The following is a 27,091-nucleotide window of genomic DNA, read 5'->3' on the forward strand; positions in this document are numbered from 1 at the left end:
AACAATATTGATCTACTTCCTTTAAGACTTCATTTCCTAATCTAATATTTCCTGCATCACCTGTCTTCGTTCGACTGCACTCCATTACTTTTGTTTTGGACTTTTTTATTTTCATCTTGTACTACTTACCTAAGACTTCATTCATACCATTCAGCAACTTCTCGAGATCTTCTGCAGTCTCTCCTTGGTCTGTGATTCCCTTTCCAAATTTCTCTTTGATTTCCTTTACTGCCTGTTCTATGCAAACATTGAACAGGCAGTTCCTTATCCACGATATAGTTCACGGTATTTTACCTGTCCCATCTCGATGAAAATACTCGGTTGATTCGTTATTCATCGGTCACTGCCACATTGGTCACATCCCGTACCCAAATTAAGTGCAAATACACTCGGGAGAACAAACATTATTGTTTCACTAGTTTGTGGACAGAACTAGCATGTGCAGTAAGTTTTCGAGACTGATGACTACGATACCTCAATGTTCTAAACTAAAGAGCAACAAAGGTTTAAATGTTTACATCCTGCAGCCCTTTTCAGTACATCGGACTACACAGAACGAATACCGTAATTACTTAGGGTACCTTCAGAGAATTTTATGACAATGTAAATAAATATTTACTAGATAATACAATGATTTCGTGTGGCTGTCACAGCCAAGTGCAGCCCTTGTAACGCAGACCCTCCCATGATGTGAAAACTGCACGTTACTGTGGTGATAAATTCATATGCTCGCCCCGAGACTGTGCACCTCTGTACACTCCCAATGGAGGTGAGCTACCTGCACGATCAACCACTTACCAGCCTTTTTGCTAACTTCTGGTAGTACCGGCAATTGACCCCGGGCATCCGAGGACGGTAGCTAACAGCGATAACCGTTAAACTACCGAGTTGAAGGTTTCTGTGGTAGAGGACAGTCCCCAGGCCAAGGGAATTCGATTTAAATCCTAATGCCCAGCCGAAAGTCGAACCCGGGGCTCCGAGGCCCGGAGGCAAAGGCTCTGACTATTCCGATACGGAGCTGAATGAAATATCTCACTTTTGTGGCGATGAATAGGGAAAGATTCGATTGGGGTGAACTCATAGCACTCATAACGGAAACTTTACATAGAGCATACAGTGGAATAAAGATATTTTTATAGATTTTATAAATAACTCTCTCGGTTTATTCCTTATTCATCGGTCACTGCCACATTGGTCACATCTCGTATCCAAATTCTTTCTTAATTCGGTCCTCTAAGATAAGTCAGGATTACTTCACGTGTTCCCACATTTCTTCTGAAGCCAAAGTGATTTCTCCCAACTCAGTTTCAACTTGTGTTTCCATTCTTCTGTAATTACGTGTTAAAATTTTGCAAGCGTGAGATACTAAACTAATGGTGTGGTAGTTTTCACACTTGTCAGCACCGGCTTTCTTGGGAATGGCATTTATCCTGTATCATACATCTCCCCACTGTGTACTTACTCGTGAAGTGTTCAAAGTGTCGTCCTTGTACCCGGATGCAGGCAATCCTGGAAGATGATGCCACAGAAACAGAAGGTAATTCCGTCCATTAAGTTTGTTTGGTAAAATGTATGGCCCATTAAGTCGACACTCCGGTTAACACAGTTGCCCTGTGCAGTCATTGCAACATGTAACTGTAACATACTAAGTAAGACTGTTTCCTTGTTCATTAAAAACAACTGCACTTCTATCAAAGTATATAATAACTAGAATGACGTTTACAAACAAGTCAGTGGTGGCTGGTAAAAACAGATTCTAAACTATCTTGCAAACGGCTCGGTTTTGGACCCATATTTACTAAGACGTTTTTTATTCTATTACCATGTACTTACACCTCCTTAAATTTGCGCTATTGATTATGATACATCCTGTATAGCTTAGATTGAGTATGCTAGTTAAATATTTATTACTATATCTATGTTCAAACTCATGAAAAGGGTCGAGTACACTGCAACGAAGATGAGAATATGTAATGTAATACTAAAACAGATGATTGTGAAACCCGCCTCCTTCGGTCCTCATTGACGAATCATTGTGTTCATTCCACAGATACTCTGTCCTTCAATATAAAAGAAGCGGGGTTTGTGTCTGCCGTCCCGTATCTATTGATGGCCATCCTCTTACAGACGGCGGGTCACTTGGCAGACTTCCTGGAGAGTCGTCGAATTTTTAGCACCACTAACGTAAGTAAAACTTATCATTCTGTAACATTTCTACACTTTCTTTACACAAAGCTTCATTAAACACTTCTAATCTCTTCAGAATTGAGCCTGTCAGTGTATATGCAATCGTATTGTCGTTATCTGTTTCCAAGATAGAGGGTTCGATCCCGGCCGAGATCTTTGGTATTTGAGAATGTTTAAATACGACAATTGCATGTCACTGGCTTACGGCACATTAATAAAGTCGTGAAGAAAAAGTTCTGGAGTTTCGTTATTTAAACTGACCATCCATTCAATTAAGCTGCATATTAAAAACGTGTTGATTGACTAAAAATCCTGAGGTATTATATTAATTCACACTAAAAAGCAATGAAAGTTATGGCTTCTGAACGAACCATGATTTGCTGTAACCAATTGCGAGGTAAAGTTCATTCACAACCACTAAAGCTGTGTGTTCTTTTTACGGTTCAAATATGATTGAGTAAAATTTGCATTTTTCCGTACGTGATGCTATCTGCTTATATTAGTAAATGGAATTGGACTTTTAGTGATCTATAAAGATAGGTATGATAAAAGCACTTCAAGGTGGCCTAGAAACTTAAAGCTTGGTAAGTTTATAACTAATGCTCTGAAGAACCCTAGAAAATCAAGAATTTTCATAACTTCCCAAGGGGATCGAGCTAGAAGGGGTTGTTGCTGAAAATAAAATTCAGATAAAAACAGCTTAAGTATCAAATTGTAAGCATTTTTCAACCAAAGGGAAATATCTTTTTCCAAAGTGCTGACGTATAATTTTCATCAATGTAAAAGTTTTCTGAAAGTCCAAATACATTTATCATGACCCCCTCCCCACCAAAAAACTGTTGAGGAAAACTGTCGAGTTATTGAGACCGTAAGGATACATAACGATGGCTTTCTTTTAAAATCTCGTATGTCCAAATGTTCTTCCTACCTATTATATCCCTTAAGACTGGCCACGCCTCCCGGTGATATATTTGTATGCAGTCCATCAGAATAATTTTCGCTGTGTTCATTTTCCTTTGCTAATGTCTATAGGTAAATGGACCTTAACGTACCGTATTGTAGGGATGTTGATTGCATGGCAAATTTACACACTCCTACAGTATAATGTATTTAACGTTCATTTTCCTTTACAAATTGGCAGAGGAAAATGACCATAACGAAAATTATTCTTTTGGACTGCATATAAATATGGGACTGGGAGGCGTGACCAGTCTTAAGGAATATAATGGATAGGAAGGGTATTCGGGCTTACGAGGTTTTTAAAGAAAGCCATCGATAAATGATCTATAAAAGAAGATCCAATGTAGTGATCCCGTTATTTACAGAAGCTGAGGACTATAGCAATGCAGTATACAGTAAAACACCATTAATCTGTATAAACTGGGGACTGTAGCTATCTGGAATGCTAAATGACTGGATTAATTAACAGAACCAATGAACGAAACACGTGTATTGACACTTAATGTAACACACATGTTAAATAAAGGCTACAGCCGGGTAAGAGAGTGAAAATTACCTTTAAGTTAAATCGCTCGTCATATAACAGTCGAGTCGTTAGCTCTCCATTAAAGATACATTTCTGCCAATTTGCAAAACGCTATCGGTGCCGTACGAGGAGGTATCACCTTGAATGTGCGGTTTGGGCCTAAGGGCATCTCTGTGAAACCGGAGGTAGAAAAATTATTCTGCAAAATATAAAGGACAAGATCAGTACTCAGATCTTGTAATGTTTGTAAAGTTTAAAATTAAATATGACCATTTTCATGCCATTTTATTGTTTATAATGAAATCATTTTGGCAAGAACAAATAAAAATATTCGAGTGACTGAAGTCCTTATGTGGTAGGTACTTCACAAACACCGGTATACCAGGTCAGTCGCCAATATTATTTTATGCAAACCGCAGTTTCATATACGTCCTGAAGACACCGGTGACCGAGCTTGATAGCTGCAGTCACTCAAGTGCGGCCAGTACCCAGTATTCGGGAGATAGTGGGTTCGAGCTCCACTGTCGACAGTCCTGAAGATGATTCACCGTGGTTTCCCATTTTCACACCAGGCAAATGGCGAGGCTTGCGGACGCTTCCTTCCCACTCCTAAACCTTTCCTGTACCATCGTCGCCAAAAGACCTATCTGTGTTGGTGCGACGTAAAACAACTTGTAAAAAAGAAAAGAAAAAATAAAAGTAAATAAAATTTGTCCTTCCGGTACGCACAGTGAACACCAGTGTCGCTCGGTGATAGTTTGTATAGTGGTGTTGTTGTTTGAGCCATCAGTCCATATACTGGTTTGATACAGCCCTCCATGCCACCCTATCCTGTACGCACAGTAAACACCAGTGTCGGTCGGTGACAGTTTGTATAGTGGTGTTGTTGTTTGAGCCATCAGTCCATAGACTGGTTTGATACAGCTTTCCATGCCACCCTATCCTGTACAAACCTTTTCATTTCTACATAACTACTACATCCTCTATCTGCTCTAATCTGCTTGCTATGTTCGTACCTTGGTCTACCCCTACCGTTCTTACCACCTGCACTTCCCTCAAATATCAACTGTACAAGACCTGGGTGTCTTAAGATGTGTCCTATCATTCTATCTCTTCTTCTCGTCAAATTTAGCCAAATCGATCTCCTCTCACCAAATCGATTCAGTATCTCTTCATTCGTGATTCTATCTACCCCGCTCACCTTCAGCATTCTGTAACACCACATTTCAAAAGCTTCTATTCTCTTCCTTTCTGAGCTAGTTATCGTCCATGTTTCACTTCCATACAATGCCACGCTCCAGACGAAAGTCTTCAAAAACTTCTTTTTAATTCCTATAGCACTGTTCGAGGTGAACAAATTTTTCTTAAGAAAGGCCTTCCTTGCTTGTGCTAGTCTGCATTTTATGTCCTCCTTACTTCTGCCATCATTAGTTATTTTACTACCTAAATAGCAATAGTTATCTACTTCCTTTAAGACTTCATTTCCTGATGTAATATTTCCTGCATCACCTGACTTTGTTTGACCGCACTCCATTACTTTTGTTTTGGATTTATTTATTTATTTTCATCTTGTATTCCTTCCTCAAGACTCTGTCCATACCATTCAGCAATTTCTCCAGATCTTTTGCAGAGTCAGATAAAATAACAATATCAACGGCAAATCTCAGGGTTTTGATTTCCTCTCCTTGAACTTCGATACCCTTTCCAAATTCCTCTTTGATTTCCTTTATTGCCTATTCTATTTAAACATTGAAAAGGAGAGGGCGCCTTGTTCCTATTTAGGTCTCTCAAAGCTCTATCGAATTCTGATCTCACTCCTTTCTGAATTGCTGCCTCTTTTTCAAAGCCCTCAATTCTTATCAATGCAGACTGATTTTTGTATAGATTGTAGATAATTCTCCTTTCTCGGTATCTGATCCCGATCACCTGCAGAATCTCAAACTGCTTAGTCCAATCAAGATTATCGAATGTCTTTTCTAGATTTACGAACACCATGTACGTGGGCTTGTCTTTCTTAATTCGGTCCTCTAAGATCAAACGTAAAGTCAGGATTGCTTCACGTGTTCCCACATTTCTTCTGAAGCCAAAATGATCTTCTCCCAGTTCAGTTTCAACTTGTATTTCCATTATTCCGTAAATTATACGTGTTAAAATTTTTCAAGCGTGAGATACTAAACTAATTGTGCGGTAGGTTTCACCCTTGTCAGCACCGGCTTTCTTAAGATTAGGTATAACAACATTCTGCCGAATATCAGATGACACATTTGTTGTATCATACATCCTACACACTAAATGGAATAACCTCTCCAAGCTGGTTTCTCCTAAGTCAATAAATAATTATGAGGGTACGTCATCAATTTCCGGTGCCTTGTTCCTACTTAGGTCACTCAAAGCTCTGTTGAATTCTGACCTCAAAATTGGTTCACCCATGTCATCAACATCAACAGGCTCTTCTTGTTCCAGAACACTATCATCTACTTCTTTACCTTGATGCAACTGCTGGATATATTCCTGCCATCTTTCTGAATTGTCTTCTTTTCCTAGACGTGGTTTTCCATTTTCCTTTCTCCAACGGTTTCCTTGATTTTTCTGTATGCACCACCTCCCTTTCCTAGAGCCATACAACCTTCAACATCCTTGCACTTCCCTTTCAGCCATTCTTCGTTAGCTGTCCTGCACTTTCTGTCTACTTCATTCTTTATTAGCCTGTATTCTTTTCTGCCCTCCTCACTTTTTGCATTCTTGTACTTTTGTCGTTCGTCAATCAGGTCTAGTTTCTCTTGAGTTATTCATTATTTCTTAGGTAATCTTTTCTTTCTTCCTACCTTTTTTTCAGCAGCCTTACTGATCTCATTCTTCATGACTGTTCATTCTTCCTCTACTGTGTTTCCTTCAGCTTCTTCATTTAGTCCCTGTGTTATATGTTCCTTGCAACAATCCCTCACACTATTTTCTTTCAAATTCTATAGATCCCATCTGCTTACACTCCTTCCTTTATTCAATTTCTTCAACTTCAGATGGCATTTAATGACCAACAGGCTGTGGTCGAGTCCACGTCTGCTCCTGGGAAAGTCTAGCAATCTAACACCTGGTTTATAAATCTCTGACTAATCATAATGAAGTCTATTTGATACCTTCCAGTGTCTCCAGGTCTCGTCCATGTATACAGCCGTCGTTTGTGGTGTTTTAACCAAGTATTAGCCAGGACTAAATTGTGATCGGTGCAGAATTCAACCAGCCAGCTTCCTCTTTCATTCTTTTGTCCCAATCCGAATTCTCCTACTGTATTATTATTTTTTCCTTGGCCTACCACTGCTTTCCAGTCTCCTTTCACAATTAGATTCTCATCACCTTTACATACTGTATTAAATATTCTATCACTTCATATATTCTTTCAATTTCTTCCTCATCCGCTGAACTAGTAGGCATATAGACCTGCACTATTGTGGTGGGCATTGGCTTGGTGTCTATCTTGATTACAATAATCCTTCCGCTATGCTGGTCATAGTAGCTTACCCGCTACCCTATTTTCTTATCCATTATTAAACCTACTCCTGCATTTCCCCTGTTTGATTTTGTGTTGATAATTCTGTAGTCGCCTGACCAGAAATCCTGCTCTTCCTGCCAACGTACTTCACTTATACCAACTACATGTGACTTTAGTCTATCCATCTCCCTTTTCAGATTCTCTAACCTACCACAGCGATTCAAACTTCTAACACTCCACGCTCCGACTCGCAGAATGTCAGTATCAATTTTCCTGATGATTCTCCCCTTTCGTGTATTCCTCATCCGGAGATCCGAATGGGGGACTAGTTTACCTCCGGAATATTTTACCCGGGAGGAAGCCATCATCAGTACATCACTGATACAGAGAGAGTTGCATGTCCTCGGGAGTTAGTTACGGTTGTAGTTTCCCGTTGTTTTCAGATGTGCAGCAGTATCAACACAGCTAAGCCATGTTAAGTAATATTACAAGATCATATCAGTCCATCATCTAGACTGCCGCCCATGTAACTTCCGAAAAGCTGCTACCCCCCTTTCGATGAACCATTCGTTAGTGTGGTCTCTCGACATATACCCATCCGACATGGTTGTACCTACGGCTCGGCTACCTGCTTCATTGGGACACACAAGCCTCGCCACAGCGGCAAGGTCACATGGTTCACAACGGAGGTGTATAGTGGTAACAACAGCTATAATAATCACAATGAACAAGTTCGAAACAGCTTTCCAACTTATCCAAAACATATACTTTATAACAAAATGTCCATTTCTCGAAATGCAAAAATTATACATTATCAAACTCTAATTAGACCAGAAGCATTATATACAGCAGAATATTTAACGCTACGAACACATAGGCTGTTTGAAAAACTGGCAATTTAGGAAAGAAGGATTGTCCGAAAAATTCTTGGTCCCAGTCTCAAAGGTGGTGTTTACAGACTTCGGAGCAACTTATAAATATACACCCAGGCCGAAAAGATATCAAACATAATCTGGAAAAGAAGGATAACTTTTTTCACTCATCTCTACAAATTGCCAGATGAAAGAATCTGTAAACATTTGTTATCCTACTTCAGAAGACTCAAAACGATTCATCCTTGGTTGATGGATATCGATAATGACCTTTTAAAGTAGGGAATCATAGAAACAGACATTCAACTCCGAGCATCACTCAGACACAAACTTAGACAGCTTCATCAAGAAGTCGCAACTCGAAATAATAATAATAATAATAATAATAATAATAATAATAATAATAATAATAACAATAGAACTAAATTCTACGAATTGAATTACGATTCATCGTACTCACATTATTGGTGATTGACTTATACTTTCTTAGTGACTGACTTGGCAACACAGCGCACATTCAGTGATACTCTCTTTCACATTCCAGTCATCACCAAATTTGTCACACGTTAAGAAAGAGCAAAATATACAAAATAAGTTTGCACTATCGGACCTGGTGTTTACAATAAAGACTAAAGTTAACCAATTACCTCGTAGTATGATATGCCACACGTACAGCTCTATACTTTATCATCATCATCATCATCATCATCATCTGTTTACCCTCCAGGTTCGGTTTTTCCCTCGGACTTAGCGAGGGATCCCACCTCTACCGCCTCAAGGGCAGTGTCCTGGAGCTTCAGACCCTTGGTCGGGGGATACAACTGGGGAGAATGACCAGTACCTTGCCCAGGCGGCCTCACCTGCTATGCTGTACAGGGGCCTTGTGGAGGGATGGGAAGATTGGAAGGGATAGGCAAGGAAGAGGGAAGGAAGCGGCCGTGGCCTTAAGTTAGGTACCATCCCGGCATTCGCCTGGAGGAGAAGTGGAAAACCACGGAAAACCACTTCCAGGATGGCTGAGGTGGGAATCGAACCCACCTCTACTCAGTTGACCTCCTGAGGCTGTGTGGACCCCGTTCCAGCCCTCCTACCACTTTTCAAATTTCGTGGCAGAGCCGGGAATCGAACCCGGACCTCCGCGGATGGCAGATAATCACGCTAATCACTACACCACAGAGGCGGACTCTATACTTTATACTAAATTTAAAATGAAAATAGGCCTACAGCATTTAAAGTTTGAATAGTGTCTGGATTTAGCCTACTAGGTCAACAAATTTGTTGACTTGATTAAAATATACGATGACAATGAAATGCAATGGCGTATGGCTTTTAGTACCGGGAGTGTCCGAGGATAAGTTCGGCTCGCCAGGTGACGGTCTCTTGATTTGACTGCCATAGGCGACCTGCGTGTCGTGATGAGGATGAGATGATGAAGAAGACGACACATACACTCAGCCCCCATGCCAGCGAAATTAACCAATGATGGTTAAAATTCCCGACCCTACCGGGAATTGAACCCGGACCCCTGTGACCAAAGGCCAGCACGCTAACCATTTAGCCATGGAGCCGTACATAATGTACGATAATTGAAATCCAAGAGTAAATGCGCATCACACTGTCTCTCCAGGCCTGAGCCGCTAGACAGTGGATCTGCGGCGGCATTCACTCGAGCGCGAACTGTTGCGGTGGGAAGTAGTTATTGAAGTTTTCTCCGCTGTTTAACAATGCCGTATACATTTTAACTGAAAATGACTATTTTTTTCTTGGTGAATCTAGGGAGTGACATGTCACTAACCCTAGAGCCGCCCCTGGTAAGCACAGTAAACGGCTATCTTCGTATTTACGGTCTACACAAAAATAGGAAGCTGTTATGCCATAATATTCTTAAATAATGGAAGCCCGGGCGAGTTGGCCGTGCGCGTAGAGGCGCGCGGCTGTGAGCTTACGTTCGAATCCCACTATCGGCAGCCCTGAAAATGGTTTTCCGTGGTTTCCCATTTTCACACCAGGCAAATGCTGGGGCTGTACCTTAATTAAGGCCACGGCCGCTTCCTTCCAACTCCTAGGCCTTTCCTATCCCATCGTCGCCATAAGACCTATCTGTGTCGGTGCGACGTAAAGCCCCTAGCAAAAAAAAAAAAAAAAAAAAAAATTAATGGAAGCTGGGGGGTGCACTCTGTAAGTGATCTGATATATAAAGGAAACGTCTGTGAAATACGAAAAGGACACAGCGACCGTGTTAAAATTATAACATGAACTGTAATCAAATACAGTAAAGACAATACGCGACATTCTACGAGATATCGAGGGACAGCGATTAGAGCTCTATCTAGCGGAGTGACCTGGAGTTACTGATTCTGTCATAAAAGCACGTGCATTTGTTTGTGAAGTTTTTGGCGTTATTTATGCGTTTGAATTAAGTTGACATAAATAAATAGTAACGTGTGTCATTCCTTTATATCTTCTGTCAGTATGAGTGGAAAGATATGTGCTGCGTTTGGATGCAATAACTATGAAGTGCAGAAGGATTCGCGGTCTTTCTTCCGTTTCCCTCGTGACAAGAAAATGTAGGTAAATACTGTGTTTGCATATATATTCTTCCAGTTACAAAGAGATTCTTATAGTACTTCCTAAACTTCTGACCTGCGCGACCCATTTTAACTGGCTTAAAATGTAATACGCTTATTTTATTGTATAATGCAGCAGTTAACCTTCAATACCGATGTGTTGTTGTAGGTGTGTTCTGTGGGTTGATTTAATTCAGGAAAATGCATATGCATATGTGTGTGGCTGGTTGTGTTCCAAGTTACCCCATTTGGAATGCCGTAATGCGTTGTCAAGCTCTGAAGAAAATATGGGTGATTTAAGAAATGTACATATTTTGTTGAAACGATATGATGATGCAAATTTGATTTACCGTAATGTAATAGCAAGTATTGCTTATAGGAAAATTTTTAATGTTTTCGCGGCTAAATTTATAGATTTTCTTTCTGTTAGTAGGCTTCAAGTTAAAAGGAAAATTGTCCAGCTCTTAAATGTAAATTAATTGAATCATGTGTGTAAGAAATGTGCCGATATTTTTATTGACAAGTATCCTAATGTGATGACACCATGCTTTCAAATGTGAAAAAAGACAAATCTAGCCGTCAAAGTTCGGACAGGAATGTTAAAGCTAAAAAAGGAATGCATAAATGAAAGATCAATCCCTTTCACAGCAGTCCATTTCACATCTTGATTATATGTCTAATTTCAGTCTTTAAATAATAACCTCTTAAATAATTCTTCATTCATTTATCCAGAATTGCTTTAGCAACTTTGAAGTTAATATTTTAGTAACACTTTCTTTCTAGACGTAATTTATTTATCCATTTCCGTATATACATTTCCATTGATATTGAATTTAGCGCGAATTTCCAGGTCACGCCACTAGGAGCGCCACTTGCGAAATGTCTCTCATTTTAACAAGGCTAAATCCGGAAGTGTCGCGTATTGTCTCTACTGTATTTGCTGTAATCTACCTACACATATGGTGCCGTGGTGCGGTATAGTGCATTGGTAGTACGGAAGACGGCTGATGTTCACCTATTGTGCAATTACCCTGTACCGTGTGTGAGTTATTGCGACCTGTGTCCAGAATAACCTCCTTGTTCTCATTAGATGTTACGGTCTTCTCTCAGACAGGTGGTTCGCCTGAAGAACCCCTGTTGTTCGAAAACGTCTTTAAACACTGCGGAAAGTCTTTGCAGTCGGATGTCGCCTGTCCGGATACCTTTCCTAATACAAAGGCAATGCCTGCAACGAATTCTCTCTTACTTCCCCGTAGATAAAGATCATTTCAACGTATTCGTCCGCGGAATACATGGCGAATGACTGAAACGACTTATATAGCAGTGCCGTGTGCGCAGCATACACAAACAATAATAGCGGCGTTTTACTGCTTGTGCATGGCACGCGCTAGTCTGTGTATATGCAATGGAGCTTCATATCGATGTAAAAGATTTTGTATGGGTAGCTGATTCACTTTTGATAGTTAAACCTCAAGATACTTCAAAATTCATCCAACATTTACAAAATACGTGTAAAGTACCGTTAATTGGCAGCTAGCGTTTGACCACATGCACTACGCCGCAGCTGTGAGTGAGACATATCAATAATGCCCTAGAATACATTACTCTTCTGGTTAACTGTTTCGTATGCTCTCCATGTCACTATCGTAGTTTAAGCGTTAATTTCGCGTTTTTACTTTACCCGGTCTTAACATAGCTGCATGGTAGAGTGAGTAGACTGACGGACGATGCAAGATTGAAAGGATGTCACAATTTTCGAACGGTCTATAGAACAATGGCGGGAACAATAATAGTGTTCAGAATACTTTGCAGGTTGTGCTTACACTGCATTAGTACCATACGGGATGTTAGCAGAAAAATATCGACCTCACGACGATCTCACACGTTTGATGGACTGCACAAACAAAAATATTTGTAGGGGCAGCTGGTTCAATTGGGATAATTAAAACTCAAGACACTTTGAAATTCATCCAGCATATACAAAATACGTGTAATGAAATGTTTTGTAATTTTTTTTTTTGCTAGGGGCTTTACGTCGCACCGACACAGATAGGTCTTATGGCGACGATGGGATAGGAAAGGCCTAGGAGTTGGAAGGAAGCGGCCGTGGCTTTAATTAAGGTTCAGCCCCAGCATTTGCCTGGTGTGAAAATGGGAAACCATGGAAAACCATCTTCAGGGCTGCCTATAGTGGGATTTGAACCTACTATCTCCCGGATGCAAGCTCACAGCCGCGCGCCTCTACGCGCACGGCCAACTCGCCCGGTTTGTAAATTTTGGGTGAATTTCTAAGTGTCAGCATTGTAGTTATGTTACGTTATATGTAAGGGAATATTTTAAGTTATTTTCCACAAGTTTCGCATTAGGCCTAATTTCTATGCGATTGCCTTTAATAATCATGTTACCTGTATGTCATTTGTAACTCAAGTCTTCTTTTGTTTCTTGTCTTAACGCACTTCCTTTTCATTCTTACTTTGTTTATCGTTAAATTTCTTGTTCCGATGTAATTTCTTGTAATACTTGGTTGTCATGGAATTGTTTGTTGTACTTTTGTTGTTGTTGTTGTTGTTGTTGTCGTCATGTAACTTATGTTTTAAATTTTACTTCGTTCTCATACTACTGTAAGTAAGCATTTCCACCGGGTTATCTCCAATTGCAATGTATTTGTTAATAATAATAATAATAATAATAATAATAATAATAATAATAATCTCGTCCGCCTCTGTGGTGTAGTGGTTAGCGTGATTAGCTGCCACCCCCGGAGGTCCGGGTTCGATTCCCGGCTCTGCCACGAAAATTTGAAAAGTGGTACGAGGGCTGGAACGGGGTCCACTCAGCCTCGGGAGGTCAACTGAGTAGAGGTGGGTTCGATTCCCACCTCAGCCATCCTCGAAGTGGTTTTCCGTGGTTTCCCACTTCTCCTCCAGGCGAATGCCGGGATGGTACCTAACTTAAGGCCACGGCTGCTTCCTTCCCTCTTCCTTGTCTATCCCTTCCAATCTTACCATCCCTCCACAAGGCCCCTGTTCAGCATAGCAGGTGAGGCCGCCTGGGCGAGGTACTGGTCATTCTCCCCAGTTGTATTCCCCGACCAAGAGTCTGAAGCTCCAGGACACTGCCCTTGAGGCGGTAGAGGTGGGATCCCTCGCTGAGTCCGACGGAAAAGCCGAACCTGGAGGGTAAACAGATGATGATGATGATGATGATGATGATGATGATGATGATAATCTCAGTACTCTTCCCGACGGATGCGTCATATTGGGAAAGAATTAAAAAAACCGTCCCTGGAGCACGGGCTCCCTACCCTACGCCAAAGACGTAGGCTACAATAGCAGCGTCTCCCGTTTATTCGTACAGGATTTTCAGTAAAGGACAGAAATGAGGTTTAAACATCACTGCTCCTTTTCTTTTGTTGTGCCTGTCGACAATCAATTATTCCATATGCAATTCAGGGATTTATTGTATATACTGGTCAGCTATACGAAAACTCAACTGCGTAGTTTGATGTCTGTGTGAGAAAGAACTAGAAATATTACATTATTTAGAGAGCACTGTGCAGATGAACACAGCACACGCTGATACTGTACGTCATTGTTTGTTCGTTCTAGTCTTGCCAGACTTACAATGAAAATTATGAATTTTGTCAGGCAGTGACACTATTTCATCCCCTCAGTATCACGGCTCGTTCTGTCTTCAGAATGGGCTCATTATTCACAAACCTACTGCTTACTACTCCCAAAGTTGTTCTTTTTTTTTTTTTTTTTTTTTTTTGCTAGGGGCTTTACGTCGCACCGACACAGATAGGTCTTATGGCGACGATGGGATAGGAAAGGCCTAGGAGTTGGAAGGAAGCGGCCGTGGCCTTAATTAAGGTACAGCCCCAGCATTCGCCTGGTGTGAAAATGGGAAACCACGGAAAACCATTTTCAGGGCTGCCGATAGTGGGATTCGAACCTACTATCTCCCGGATGCAAGCTCACAGCCGCACGCCTCTACGCGCACGGCCAACTCGCCCGGTAAAGTTGTTCTACCCCTCGCTCTTAGTCGTATGGTCTCAACATGTTCTCAAAGTTCAAGTTGCGATGATATGATTGATGGCCACTTTGGAATATCATGAACATTTTCCACATTGCTTTGCTGTATTTCTGGCCCCCACATTCGTAACAAAATTCATCTACAATCTTCAGTAAAATCATCATCATCATCATCATCATCATCTGTTTACCCTCCAGGTTCGGTTTTTCCCTCGGACTTAGCGAGGGATCCCACCTCTACCGCCTCAAGGGCAGTGTCCGGGAGCTTCAGACTCTCGGTCGGGGATGCAACTGGGGAGTATGACCAGTACCTCGCCCAGGCGGCCTCACCTGTTATGCTGAACAGGGGCCTTGTGGAGGGATGGGAAGATTGGGAGGGATAGGCAAGGAAGAGGGAAGGAAACGGCCGTGGCCTTAAGTTAGGTACCATCCCGGCATTCGCCTGGAGGAGAAGTGGGAAACCACGGAAAACCACTTCCAGGATGGCTGAGGTGGGAATCGAACCCACCTCTACTCAGTTGACCTCCCGAGGCTGAGTGGACCCCGTTCCAGCCCTCGTACCACTTTTCAAATTTTCGTGGCAGAGCCGGGAATCGAACCCGGGCCTCCGGGGGTGGCAGCTAATCACGCTAACCACTACACCACAGAGGCGGACTTCAGTAAAATCCCGTGTTCTAATACTCTGATAGGCCTGTTTGCTGCCAATCCTCCCCTTCATCCCGCTGAAGTTTTTATATTGTTGTCGTAGGTCCCATTACCCGATAAAGTAAACTCGTGTCCTCATATTGAGGTAGTGCAAGTCTTTTCAGGAAACCCCCCAGTGGAGGAGAGCTGCATGTACCATTTTAACCACATATCAACCCCCCTGCCATTTTAGATTTCTGTCAATAGTCCCCCGGGGCGGTAGCTAATAGTGCTAACCATTACGCTATAGAGACGGAAATTACTCGATCATCTGGTGGAAATACCTTCATTTCAACTTTATTAGGTCGGTTTTCAAAATATATCATCCTCTGCTCTTTTCGGACCACTAATTCTAACATTAAGGTTAACCTGCTTTCAGGCAAATGATTTCCTATAATGGGACTTCCTCTCCTCAAAGTGTGATTTATGATAATTCTTCTGTTTCTACTTCAAAATTATTTCATAACATGAGTTTTGCTTAGACATGAAGAAAGTTATCACTTACGGGACATTGTTGTGCGATGACATCGCAATTTGAAAATTGTTTTAAACATGTGTCATTCTGACAAGCAGAAATCGTGGGAGACTGAACATCATGTCTTAGTGTTAGCTTTTAACTCTAGCCTCAATTAAGCTACATCTACCACCCCTGCCAAACAATTCGTGGGAAGAGATCTCCAAACCCCTCTCTCTTTACAATGAAATTAGCATTCACTTTTGTCTAACACCTCCCAGGACGCTGATGTAACGTGAACAAAGCCTTATAACAACAATACTCCTCTCAATGCTACTATCTAAAACTATCAATTTGAAACGAAAATACTCTACATTTAAGGTTTAATAATAATAATCAATCATACTTATTATTATTCCCATGTATTTTAATGAATATTGGAGTGCAGGATTTTCGTCCTAAAATGTTGTTGAATGTATCCGCAAAACTAATGACTCGGCTCTCTAGATTTAAGAACTTTAAAATGCCAAGGGACTGTGCCAGGATTCGATCTCGTAACTTTGAGCCCACAGTAAGAGCTATCGTTTCCCAGTTATATCATTATGGAATTTACAAATAGAAAATATCTCGCGATCCTGTAAAATTAAGTAGTACCATTAGAAACATGTATACTGCTAATGCCTCCGTCACAACTTTCTCACAGGTGCGCAAGATCTTCATGTGTGGAGCCTTCATACTTCAAGCTACCGCACTGCTGCTCTCTACGTACCTAACAAACATCACGGCCGTCTTAGTTTGTGTTATCGCAGGTGTGGCGCTTGCGGCATTCGCTTATGCTACGCTCTGGTGAGTACAACTTCATCTACTTCGTTCTAATCTACAACTGGGTGCAGGCGTTGCCTACGAGATATCATCGCCCTCTACTATGACTGCGCTAATACGTCTTCCCAATAAAGCAGTATGAGGGATATCAGGCGATATGGGCTTAGTTCCCATTTTTACCGCTGAGCGCTGCTTCGTTGGCATTGAAACACTTGTTCATTATAGCACACGTTAAGTATTTTGCATATTTCTGTTTAAATATATTAGCAATCACTCGATAAACATATTTGAACCACACCTTACACGCGGAAAAAACCGTACAAAATAATGTTAACGGTGGTAAATCATCATCATCATCATCATCTGTTTACCCTCCAGGTTCGGTTTTTCCCTCGGACTTAGCGAGGGATCCCACCTCTACCGCCTCAAGGGCAGGGTCCTGGAGCTTCTGACTCTTGGTCTGGGGATACAACTGGGGAGTATGACCAGTACCTCGCCCAGGCGGCCTCACCTGCTGTGCTGAACAGGGGCCTTGTGGAGGGATGGGAAGATTGGAAGGGATAGGCAAGGAAGAGGGAAGGAAGCGGCCGTGGCCTTAAGTTAGGTACCATCCCGGAATTCGCCTGGAGGAGAAGTGGGAAACCACGGAAAACCACTTCGAGGATGGCTGAGGTGGGAATCGAACCCACCTCTACTCAGTGGACCTCCCGAGGCTGAGTGGACCCCGTTCCAGCCCTCGTACCACTTTTCAAATTTCGTGGCAGAGCCGGGAATCGAACCCGGACCTCCGGGGGTGGCAGCTAATCACGCTAACCACTACGCCACAGAGGCGGACAACGGTGGTAAATACTGTAGAAAATAAATAATTTCACACATTTTTCTGTTTAAGTGTTTCGCGTTCTAGCGTTCAAATCTTTCATAGGTCTCTGTTATTTATGTGTCCTGGCCAGGATGAAGGCGTAACTTTCAAGGTGGCCCACCCCTCCCCTTCAGGGAGAGGAATGAAAACTTAGGAATAAAAAGAAAAATTATTTATGTGGCTATGATATTTAAGGCCAACGGCCGTAGCCGTGTTGAAACACCGGAACCCGCGAGATCTCCGAAGTTAAGCAACATTGGGCGTGGTCAGGAGTTGGATGGGTTGCCACGCGCTGTTGGTGGGGGATAAGGGAATGGAGGAGCGGAAAGGAACTGGCCACCCTACCGCACGTAAACTCCGGCTCAGGAACACCTCTGCGGAGGTTCGGACCTGCCTTCGGGCAGAATAACCCTTACCTACCTACCATGTTATTTAAGAATACAGAAATAGCACACTCCTAAATAACTTCACTAAATAACTGTGAATGTCGGATTTCAGGACAACTGAAGTTAGGAAAATCTCGCAACACAGGCAGTAAATAGACGCAACAGGATTTTTACGCACAAATGTTTGTCCTTTCAATACAAAAACATGAATAATCAGATGGATACTGCAGCCTGCAGTTTTAATCTCTTTTATAAATCAAGTCCATAAGCACTGTTGAACAACTCGGTCTCGTTAAAAGAATTAACATCTTGTCCAGCTGCAATGTTGCTACATTTGTGCTACTGACATGTATGTCGAATCATTTTTTTATTGATAACATGTGTTTGACAGTGGTACCTGCATTAAAAATTCGTGCATATCTGTATACGAGTGGTCTTTTAAATATCCTATGGTTGTTATTACTTCAGTCGCAAAGATATATTTTACGCACCGCACATTCACTTTCTTAAACTTAGACGGCTCGATGTTTTTGTGTGTAAAAAAAAGGAACCGGTTTCACAGTTTCATTTGATTTCATCTGATACAGTTTCTTGATAAAATCACCATTTAGGGTCTATATCCTGGGTACCATCAAACATAGATTTTTGAGTAAAAAATTTCTTACTTTTTCAGAAGTGCGATTGGTCGAAAGCAAGAAGAGGCATTTCACTATCAACAGGATGACAGATCTTCGGTTTAATGTCATTTGAAGAAGACATTCTTCTTGTAATGCTAACATTAGTCTTATGATCGTCACTCACAATGCGCAACACGAAAAAACTGCAAGCTTCGACTTTCTTTATTGATGTGAGTGTTAAAGAATGCAGCCCTGTACCTAAAAGCCTCTTAAAGAAGAAAAATGCTGCTGGTAACCTTTATTTTGTAGTCACAACAGAAATTATAAAACATGGAAGGTTATTGACCAGGGTAATTCGATTTCTACTTTCGTTTGCATGACAGTCTTGAGTAGTTTTTATTCACTCAACATGGAGTGAAGTCAAAGAAGGTGTCGAGTTTCTTGTCATATAAGAAAGTGATGGAAACAGCTGGAAAGAAAAATATCCTGGATGTGGTGCTGGTACAACCATATGAGCTTGGTAGGGAAACCGAAGTAATAGATGATATTAGTGATCATGAAGCTGTTTTTGTCGCAGTTAAAATCAAATGTTATAGAAAGGAAGGTCTTAGTAGGACTATTAGGCAGTACCATATGGCTGATAAAACAGGCATGAGGCAGTTTTTAAAAAGGAACTATGATCGGTGTAAAACGGTAAATAAAAATGTAAACAGACTCTGGGATGGGTTTAGATAAATTGTTGAGGATTGTGAAAACAGGTTTGTATCTTTACAGGTGGTAAGGAATGGTAAAGACCCGCCTTATAATAATGGAAAAATAAAGAGACTAAGGAGTTGCAGACTGGAAAGAAGTAGAGTTAGAAATGGCTGTGGAAGTAAGGAGAAATTGAAGGAACTTACTAGGAAAATGAATCAAGCAAAGAAGGCCGCTATGGATAACATGATGGCAAGCGTAATTGTCAGTCATAAAAGTTTAGTGAAAAATGGAAGGGTATATATAGGTACTTTAAGGCAGAAACAGGTTTCAAGAAGGACATTCCAGGAATAATTAATGAACAAGGGGAGTATGTAGCCTATGTGAGGATCTTCAAAAGGCAGAAATATTCAGTCAGCAGTATGTAAAGACTGTTGGTTACAAGGTTAATGTCCAGACAGAGGAGGTGACTAATGCTAAAGAAGTATTAAAATTTACATATGATAATAATGACACTTACAATAAGATACAAAAGTTGAAAACTAGAAAGCGGTTGGAATTGATAAGATTACTAAATACAATGGGTTGAGGTATAGTACCATATCCGAAGTACTTATTTAATTATTGTTTGGTTGAAGAAGCTATACCAGATGAATGGAGAGTTGTTAAAGTAGCCGCTGCGTATAAAGGAAAGCAAAGGGATCTGCTGCAGCTTGTAAGCGGGCGAGGACAAGGGGTCTATTTTTAGGATGGGTACTGGACATGGAAATGGTTATAAATCTCAACTGTAGGAGATGGAAAGAGTGAACGTGAGGGTGTTGTTACAGCTCGTATCAGTGAATCGTATGGAGGCTATTAATTCTGGCTGGTTCGGGGAGAGGCACAGGACGGTCACTACAGCGGTGAGCATACATTGGATGATTTTCCCCGCAAATGTTGCACTGATGGGAGGGAGGGGACACTTGGGGGTGGAGTGCTTCTGGGTGCAGTTTCCTCATATTGGGCTATTGGCTTTGTATTATGCGGTGGAATGTTAAATATAAACGAGGCAGCGCTCAAATCGGATGGATTGGCGATGGGGTGGGGGCACGTAATGGTGTCGATGTATGGAGATTTGGCTGGCTAGCATCCTGTCCACATCTTCAGGTTTTGGCAGAATTCATATCATGAACGTGGGTCTCGTTGTATTCTTGATGCGGACGGAAGGCCTTCCTGTTGGCAAGCCCTCCGCATTAAGCTCAGATGGTATGATAGTCTCTTCAGTGACTGAGGGGTGTACGTCTGCCCCACGTACTACACAGCTGAGAAGTTGGAGTTTAATTGGGTGGTAAATGAAATGTCGTATGGCTTTTAGTGCCGGGATATCCCAGGACGGGTTCGGCTCGCCAGGTGCAGGTCTTTCTATTTGACTCCCGTAGGCGACCTGCGCGTCGTGATGAGAATGAAATGATGATGAAGACAACACATACACCCAGTCCCCGTGCCATTGAAATTAACCAATTAAGGTTAAAATCCCAGACCCGGTCGGGAATCGAACCCGGGACCCTCTGAACCGAAGGCCAGTACGCTGACCGTTCAGCCAACGAGTCGGACAATTGGGTGGTGATGAGAGGGGTTGAAGAGGGGTGCTTGAGCCTAGGTTGCTTATTTACTGCTGTATTCCCGTTAACTTTGATGATTACTCCGTTTGACGTTTTGTGGGTGTCTCCTATACCTTCTCGGTGTACATTGCATCTTAGGAGAGTGAAGAAGATGGCGTGTGATGATTGAAATTCCGTGGGGAGGTTGGATAGAAGGAATGAATGAGTTCCTGATGGGGTAGGCTGGAGAAAACGCGAGAGGTTTTCTTCCACTTGTTTTTATGGTCGTTGTGATCTGAGTAATGAAAGTAATGATTGCTCCAGTATTATCCCCACTTTAAAAAATGATCATAAAGTGTCCCCTTTTGTCGTATATTACACCTAAGAATATTGCCATGACGTTTGGGCGAATCAAAGAAGAGCGGTAAAACATTCTTTATTTCAGCTTGTATCCATTAATCCAGTTGAGCAGTAGAGAACTAAAGGATAAGTTAGGAATAAATTCGATGGATGCAGCTGTGCGCATAAACCAGCTTCGTCGGTGGGGTCGTGTAAGGCGAATGGAGGAGAATAAAGGGCCCTGTTATGCAGGATAAGAGAAGTAGAGGGAGACCAAGACGACGATAGTCAAACTCAGTTTCTAACGATTTAAAATAACAGGTACCTATAGAACTAAATGAATCCACGAAACTAGTTACAAAGAGAGCATTGTAGCGGCGGTTAGTAAATTCACAGAGGTGTGCAGACTGAACGCTGAAAGGCGTACAGGTCTATAATGAAGATGTAGTATTTATCATTACCAGTACCTCAACAACACTTGGTTAAATGAGCAGGAATTTCAATGTATATGCGCAATGACTTGCAACTGTTTGTTCTAGTCACCTCTACTGGGAATATATCTATGATTCACTCCAAAGTTATTTACATGATATGGTTATATTGTATGTACAGTCGCTCATAAAAAGAATGAGCGCATAGTACTGTGTGTTCCTCGCATTTCATATTTAACCAGACTTCATTATTTTAACCTCCCATGTAGATACAAACAACAAACCTTATACAGTGAGTCTGTAAACTCATTCCGCAGCTACCGCAGCGAGCTCGATCTATTAGAAATAGAAATATATTTATTTAAAGTTAATTACAAGTAGGACCAGAGGTCCCTTTGGCTGTAACTAACTGCCACTTTAACTTAAATGTATCAACTAATATACACCATCTAATAAAAAGAATACATAAAAAGCGTAAGATACATTTTCCTACTGAGGATATAAGAATAAGATTAAAAACTAAACATCTAAGAGATTACAATAATACTTTTACCATTTCATAAACAAAGACTATACTAAAAGGAAGAGAAGCCATAAGAGAAAGCTAAGAATTTTAATGCCGAGGATGAATTAAGAATAACACTGAGCATCTAAAATGTATCTAAGAAATTATTATATTTCATACTATTTAATTAATTTGGTGAAAATTCACTTACATGGTTTAATAAGTGGAAAGGTAGCGGTATTTAAGACATTTTTTCTGAGTTCCGACACTACTTTTCTGTATTTCATATAGTTTAAAATCATTGTATAATTGAGAGGCAGTGACATTGAACGACTTACTGCACTTTACCGTACGATGCAGTGGAACCTGAAGGGTGTTAGCTGTAAACCTACTGTCCCGATCATGCACTTGACTCATCTGAACAAAGGACTTGGTCAAATATGAGGGAGCATTATATTTTAATATTCTCAGCAGTAAGGGCTGGTTTACACGGGTAGAGTAGCGAGGCGAGTAGAGTAGTTAGTAGAGTAGCCACGTTCCTCTACTCTACCGCTGTCTGGTAGAGTTGACACTCGTATCGTTCATACGGGAGTAGAGTCATACAGTAGAGTACAGTAGTAGCACCATGTCAATTCGTAAGCACATCGTAAGGAAGTGTTTAAAGACATTTACAAACATATTACTGCAAGAGGTTAGTGAAGCGTTAGAAGAAGTAAATGAGGAAAAAAGGGAATGGGTAAGAGGCTGGCTTAGTCGGAGAGATACACTCGGGGCATCGGCATTAATTCTGAGAGAACTTGGCAATTTGGAGAAATATGGGGGGACAAACTCGACACAGTTGGCCAAGAACATGAGGGATCGTCTCAGTAATCATTTTGTTAACGAAGGAGCAGTTCCCTGGCAGTACAAGCATGTATTTTAACCCAGGAACACAAACGATTGAATTTTTATGACTTTATTCATTATTGTACAGAAAGTAACGACAGTGTAATCATCCCCTCAGGATTTTACTAGTCTTCGTCTGTGAATACTGTAGTGGTGATTTCTAAGATAAAACTATATGAACGAGCTCCAGTCTAATTATAGATCATAATTCTGGCGAAGATTTTTGTTCCACGGTGAAGGGGCGAGGTACTCCTTTCCCCAGTTAGACTGTAGTGATGTTTCTATTTCCATTTTTTTTTTTGTATTTCAGCCAACCTAAATCTTATCCGAATGAAATTTTACAGAATTCATTTCAAAAGTTATAGAAAGAATACCCATTGGCCATCAGTGTGTCGTCTCAGAACCCACGAGTCTCAAAACTCACGAGTATCAAAATTCACGAATTCTAAGAAGAGGATTAGCAAGAATAGGTTTCTCTATCTGGGCCAGTCTCAAACCTCACGAGCAGGACCAGTTCTTCTTTGAATGGATATATGCCCACCCTACTAGTGATGATATAATCGGATATTTTTTAAAAATCAAATAGCTTCCATCCGGTTATTTAAATAATGGAATAAATAATCAAATGAATTTCAAATGTCATTCAGTTATATCGCGTAGAATAATCGGTTGCGTCATGAATAAATTTTTCGGTGTAAGTGTGTCGGATGGATAATCCATTGAATTATGTGAATAGATGAAAAATAGAAATACGCCTCTGTTTTGCAATCCATGAAGTCCAATGCTGAAGACAGCACAACACTCAGTTCCCGAGCCATAGGAATTAACAAATGAAAGTGAAAATCCCGGCCAGGAGTCGAACCTGGGACTCCTTGGACCCATTGGACCACAGGCCAGCATGCTAACCATGTATCCATGCAGCCGGACGACATAAAATTAAAGTAGGTACAGTTACTCCCATAAATATTCGGTCAGTCTGATTTTTCACACACTTTTATTGGGTATTCTTACACTATAATGATAACGTTTAATACAACGAAAAATGTAGGAAAACACGTTCTACAAACATTGTGATGTCATTCAAAATCTTCTGACAGTCATTAGTACGCCCTCCGTCGCACATTACATAAAAGCAATAATTCTAGTGCCACCTCAAAAATATTCGGCCACTATGCAAAAAACAACATAAACTCGCATAATTCACAACAATGTTACACAGTCAGTACTTTGTAGGTCCACCTTGATGTTTTAGGACCTATTCCAGTCGATTCGACATACTGGCGATAACTTTCTTGATACAATCAGGGCTTAATACCGCCCATTCTTGTAGCAGTCTCCTCTTCAAGTCTCTGAAGGAACTTGGCTACCGCAATTGCAGAGCTGCCTTCATTCGACTCCATACCTTCTCGACGGGGTTCAGGTAGGGTGATTGTGGTGGAGTTTCAAGACCTTCGGGCAGTTGTACAACAGCCACTCCCTGACAAGTTACGACTTGTGCTTGAGGTCGATATCTTGGTAGAACTTGAAAGTACACTGTATACCAAGTTGTTCCGCAAATTGTCGCAAATTGTTTTTGAGGATAGCCAAATACCCCCTTTTTTGTCAAAGTATCTTCAATGAAACTCAGTGCACCAACCCCATTCGATGCTACACATCCCTACACGATTGCTCTTCCTCCACAATTTTTTTACCGTTGCTTGTAAATTGCTTGTTCTTAGTTCCTAGTGACGTTTCCGCCACACAAATTGCTTTCCATCGGACACGAAGACGTGAACTTTGACTCATCAACAAATAACACATCCTCCCACCAAGCACTGGGTTTGCGTACGTAGGTTTTTGCGAACTCTAGCTGCTTGTTTTTATTTACTGCACTAATGTATGGTTTCCTCCTAACTCTCCTCCGAAAGAACTCATTCCTTCGCAGTGCTCTTCGCACGGTATCAGTACCCACTTTCTTTCCACACTCCTCTAAAACAGCTGCTGCCAGTTTCGGCGCACTAATTTTCGGATTTCGTTTTACATTCTGAAGCACAACCGCTTCTCTCGTTGTGTCAGCCTTCTTGGTCTGCCTGTCTGGGGAATTGAATCAATTCTGTCTTCATTTTTGCATCGTCTTATTATATCTCCAATTGTTGTTCTGGTTATGTTAAGCATCTGCGATATCTTTCTATGCGATTTACCTCGAGCACGATGGAATATCACGAGCTAGCGTTCTTCAAAAGTGGTATTGTGTTGCCTTTTGCACCCCATTTAATACCATTCCGCAAGACTGCAGCAAATGATTTCTGCACGACGTGTCTCGCGGCACCGCACTTCTGAACTGAACGTTTTGCAACGCTATCTGCCCTGTCTCTGTCAATGAACACAACGGCAATCCCGGCCTTTTCGGGTGACCGAATATATTTGAGGCGTGTCATTTCACCCATGTCCTTTCTTTTACAGCATACTGTACATCAATGTTCCGTGATTCCTCTTCGGCCTAAGCAACCAAATGTAGTTTCATAACTTGGACACATTTGGTTTCACATTCGGCTCATGGGTGCGTTACTGTCGTCACTTTTTCGCGGATTTTATCAGTAGCCGAATATTTATGGGAGTGACTGTATATTGTCTGCTGCTAGTTAAAATAAATTTTCAGTTGGTAGTAATTACCGGGGCTTAGTTCTATTATGAGGCCAGAAGACGGCATTTACTTATATAAGAAACTTTATTTTACCGATATTAAATATTACGACTGTTAATTCACTAATTTAGTTTCATTAGAGATTAATTTGGTCATGAATCTCATCGCAGGGAAATTAAATTACTTATCTCCATTCCCTTCAGAAAGTGGGCGAGTATGATGAACGGTCTCTGATACGCTTTCCGAAAATAATATGAACTCATGCTCCACACGTATGACTGAGTCATCTACTCCCAGATGCCTTACTTAGCATAGATTAATATATTACATCACGCCCCCACGCGATTACACAAAACGCAATGTTATATACTCGTAGTATTGACTACTTGAGTTACCAAATTTATAAAATCATAAATTAAAATGTGTCAGAATTTTATCTAAAATATAGCGAAGTAGCCAATCGCTCTCTTTGACGTTCTGTTGCTATATGGCTTAAAAAAATCCACAGCGCTGATGTTGTTGATATTTTATGATGGTGGTTCTTTCCCCAGCCAAGAAAATGTGGAAAGGTTCATTAAAAATCAATAAGTGTTCAAAACAATGAAGGAAAAGGTGGTGGTGGTGATTACTGTTTTAAGAGGGAGTGCAACTGGACAGCCATCCTCTATTAATACTAATCAGAGGGAAAAATGGAAGGTGGCCCATACTTCGAGAAATGAAGGTTTCGGGCAAAGAAAGACAAGGGCCTTTTCTAAAAAAATGTAAGTACCCCTGGGGCCCCTTTTAGTCACCTCTTACGATAGGCAGAGGATACTGTGGATGTTACTCTGCCACCCCAACACACAGGGGAAAATAATGGTCGGTGAATGACACAGGGGTGTATTATTATTATTATTAGTATTATTACTATTATTATTATCATCAAAACATTTTTCTGTGGTCTTAAAGGTAATATAACGTATTTTTCCTTTTGATATAAATTTAATGTTAATGGTATTGTGGCATCAGGAGAGGCCTGGTGAGTGAGTCACCGCGCACCTCACCCCTCCTGCCGTCATCGCAGGCACCTGCTATCCGGAGTCGTGAATTTTGAAACTCATTGGAATATTAATTTAGCTATTAGTTTGCAGTCGTGAGTTTTGATACCATTTGCTACTAATTTTCGCACGTGAGTTTTGAGACGTAACCGGCCATAAGTACACTGTAAATTACGCTGGCGTAGGCCTAATTTGCAGTAGCTTCTTCGCCACAAATGTCCCAATTATTGATCTATTTCATTTTTTTTGTTCGTTGCTTGTACGGTCCAGGTGTAGAGCTTAAGCTTCTAGATCTGACACTGTACTGTAAACAATAATTATTTTGGATATTCCAAACAACATATGGAAACTATTCAATTTGTTGGGGAAATTACTGTTATTGCTGAAAATTAACGGCAATGGCAAGTGATATGTAGAAGATCCCTTTGTATGTTATTAATATGATTAATGTACACAGTCCTGCACCATTGTATTGCCTAACTTAAACATGTCGAGACACATGATGAACACGCTGTGTAACACTGAAACTTGAGAAATCTTCAT

At 41.1% G+C, this 27,091-nt stretch overlaps 1 protein-coding gene across 1 annotated transcript in view; it reads left to right on the forward strand.

Moving 5' to 3' along the window:
* The window catches only part of LOC136878850 (vesicular glutamate transporter 1), a 246,398-nt gene that overhangs the window by 198,614 nt on the left and 20,693 nt on the right, over positions 1-27,091 (forward strand). Inside the window, exons 10-11 of the mRNA XM_068225767.1 lie at positions 2,051-2,184; positions 16,475-16,617. Coding sequence (XP_068081868.1) covers positions 2,051-2,184; positions 16,475-16,617 — 277 coding nt within the window. The remainder of the gene's footprint in view (positions 1-2,050; positions 2,185-16,474; positions 16,618-27,091) is intronic.

This window comes from Anabrus simplex, chromosome 1 (genome assembly GCF_040414725.1).
Source record: "Anabrus simplex isolate iqAnaSimp1 chromosome 1, ASM4041472v1, whole genome shotgun sequence".
Classification (NCBI taxonomy): Eukaryota; Metazoa; Arthropoda; class Insecta; order Orthoptera; family Tettigoniidae; genus Anabrus; species Anabrus simplex.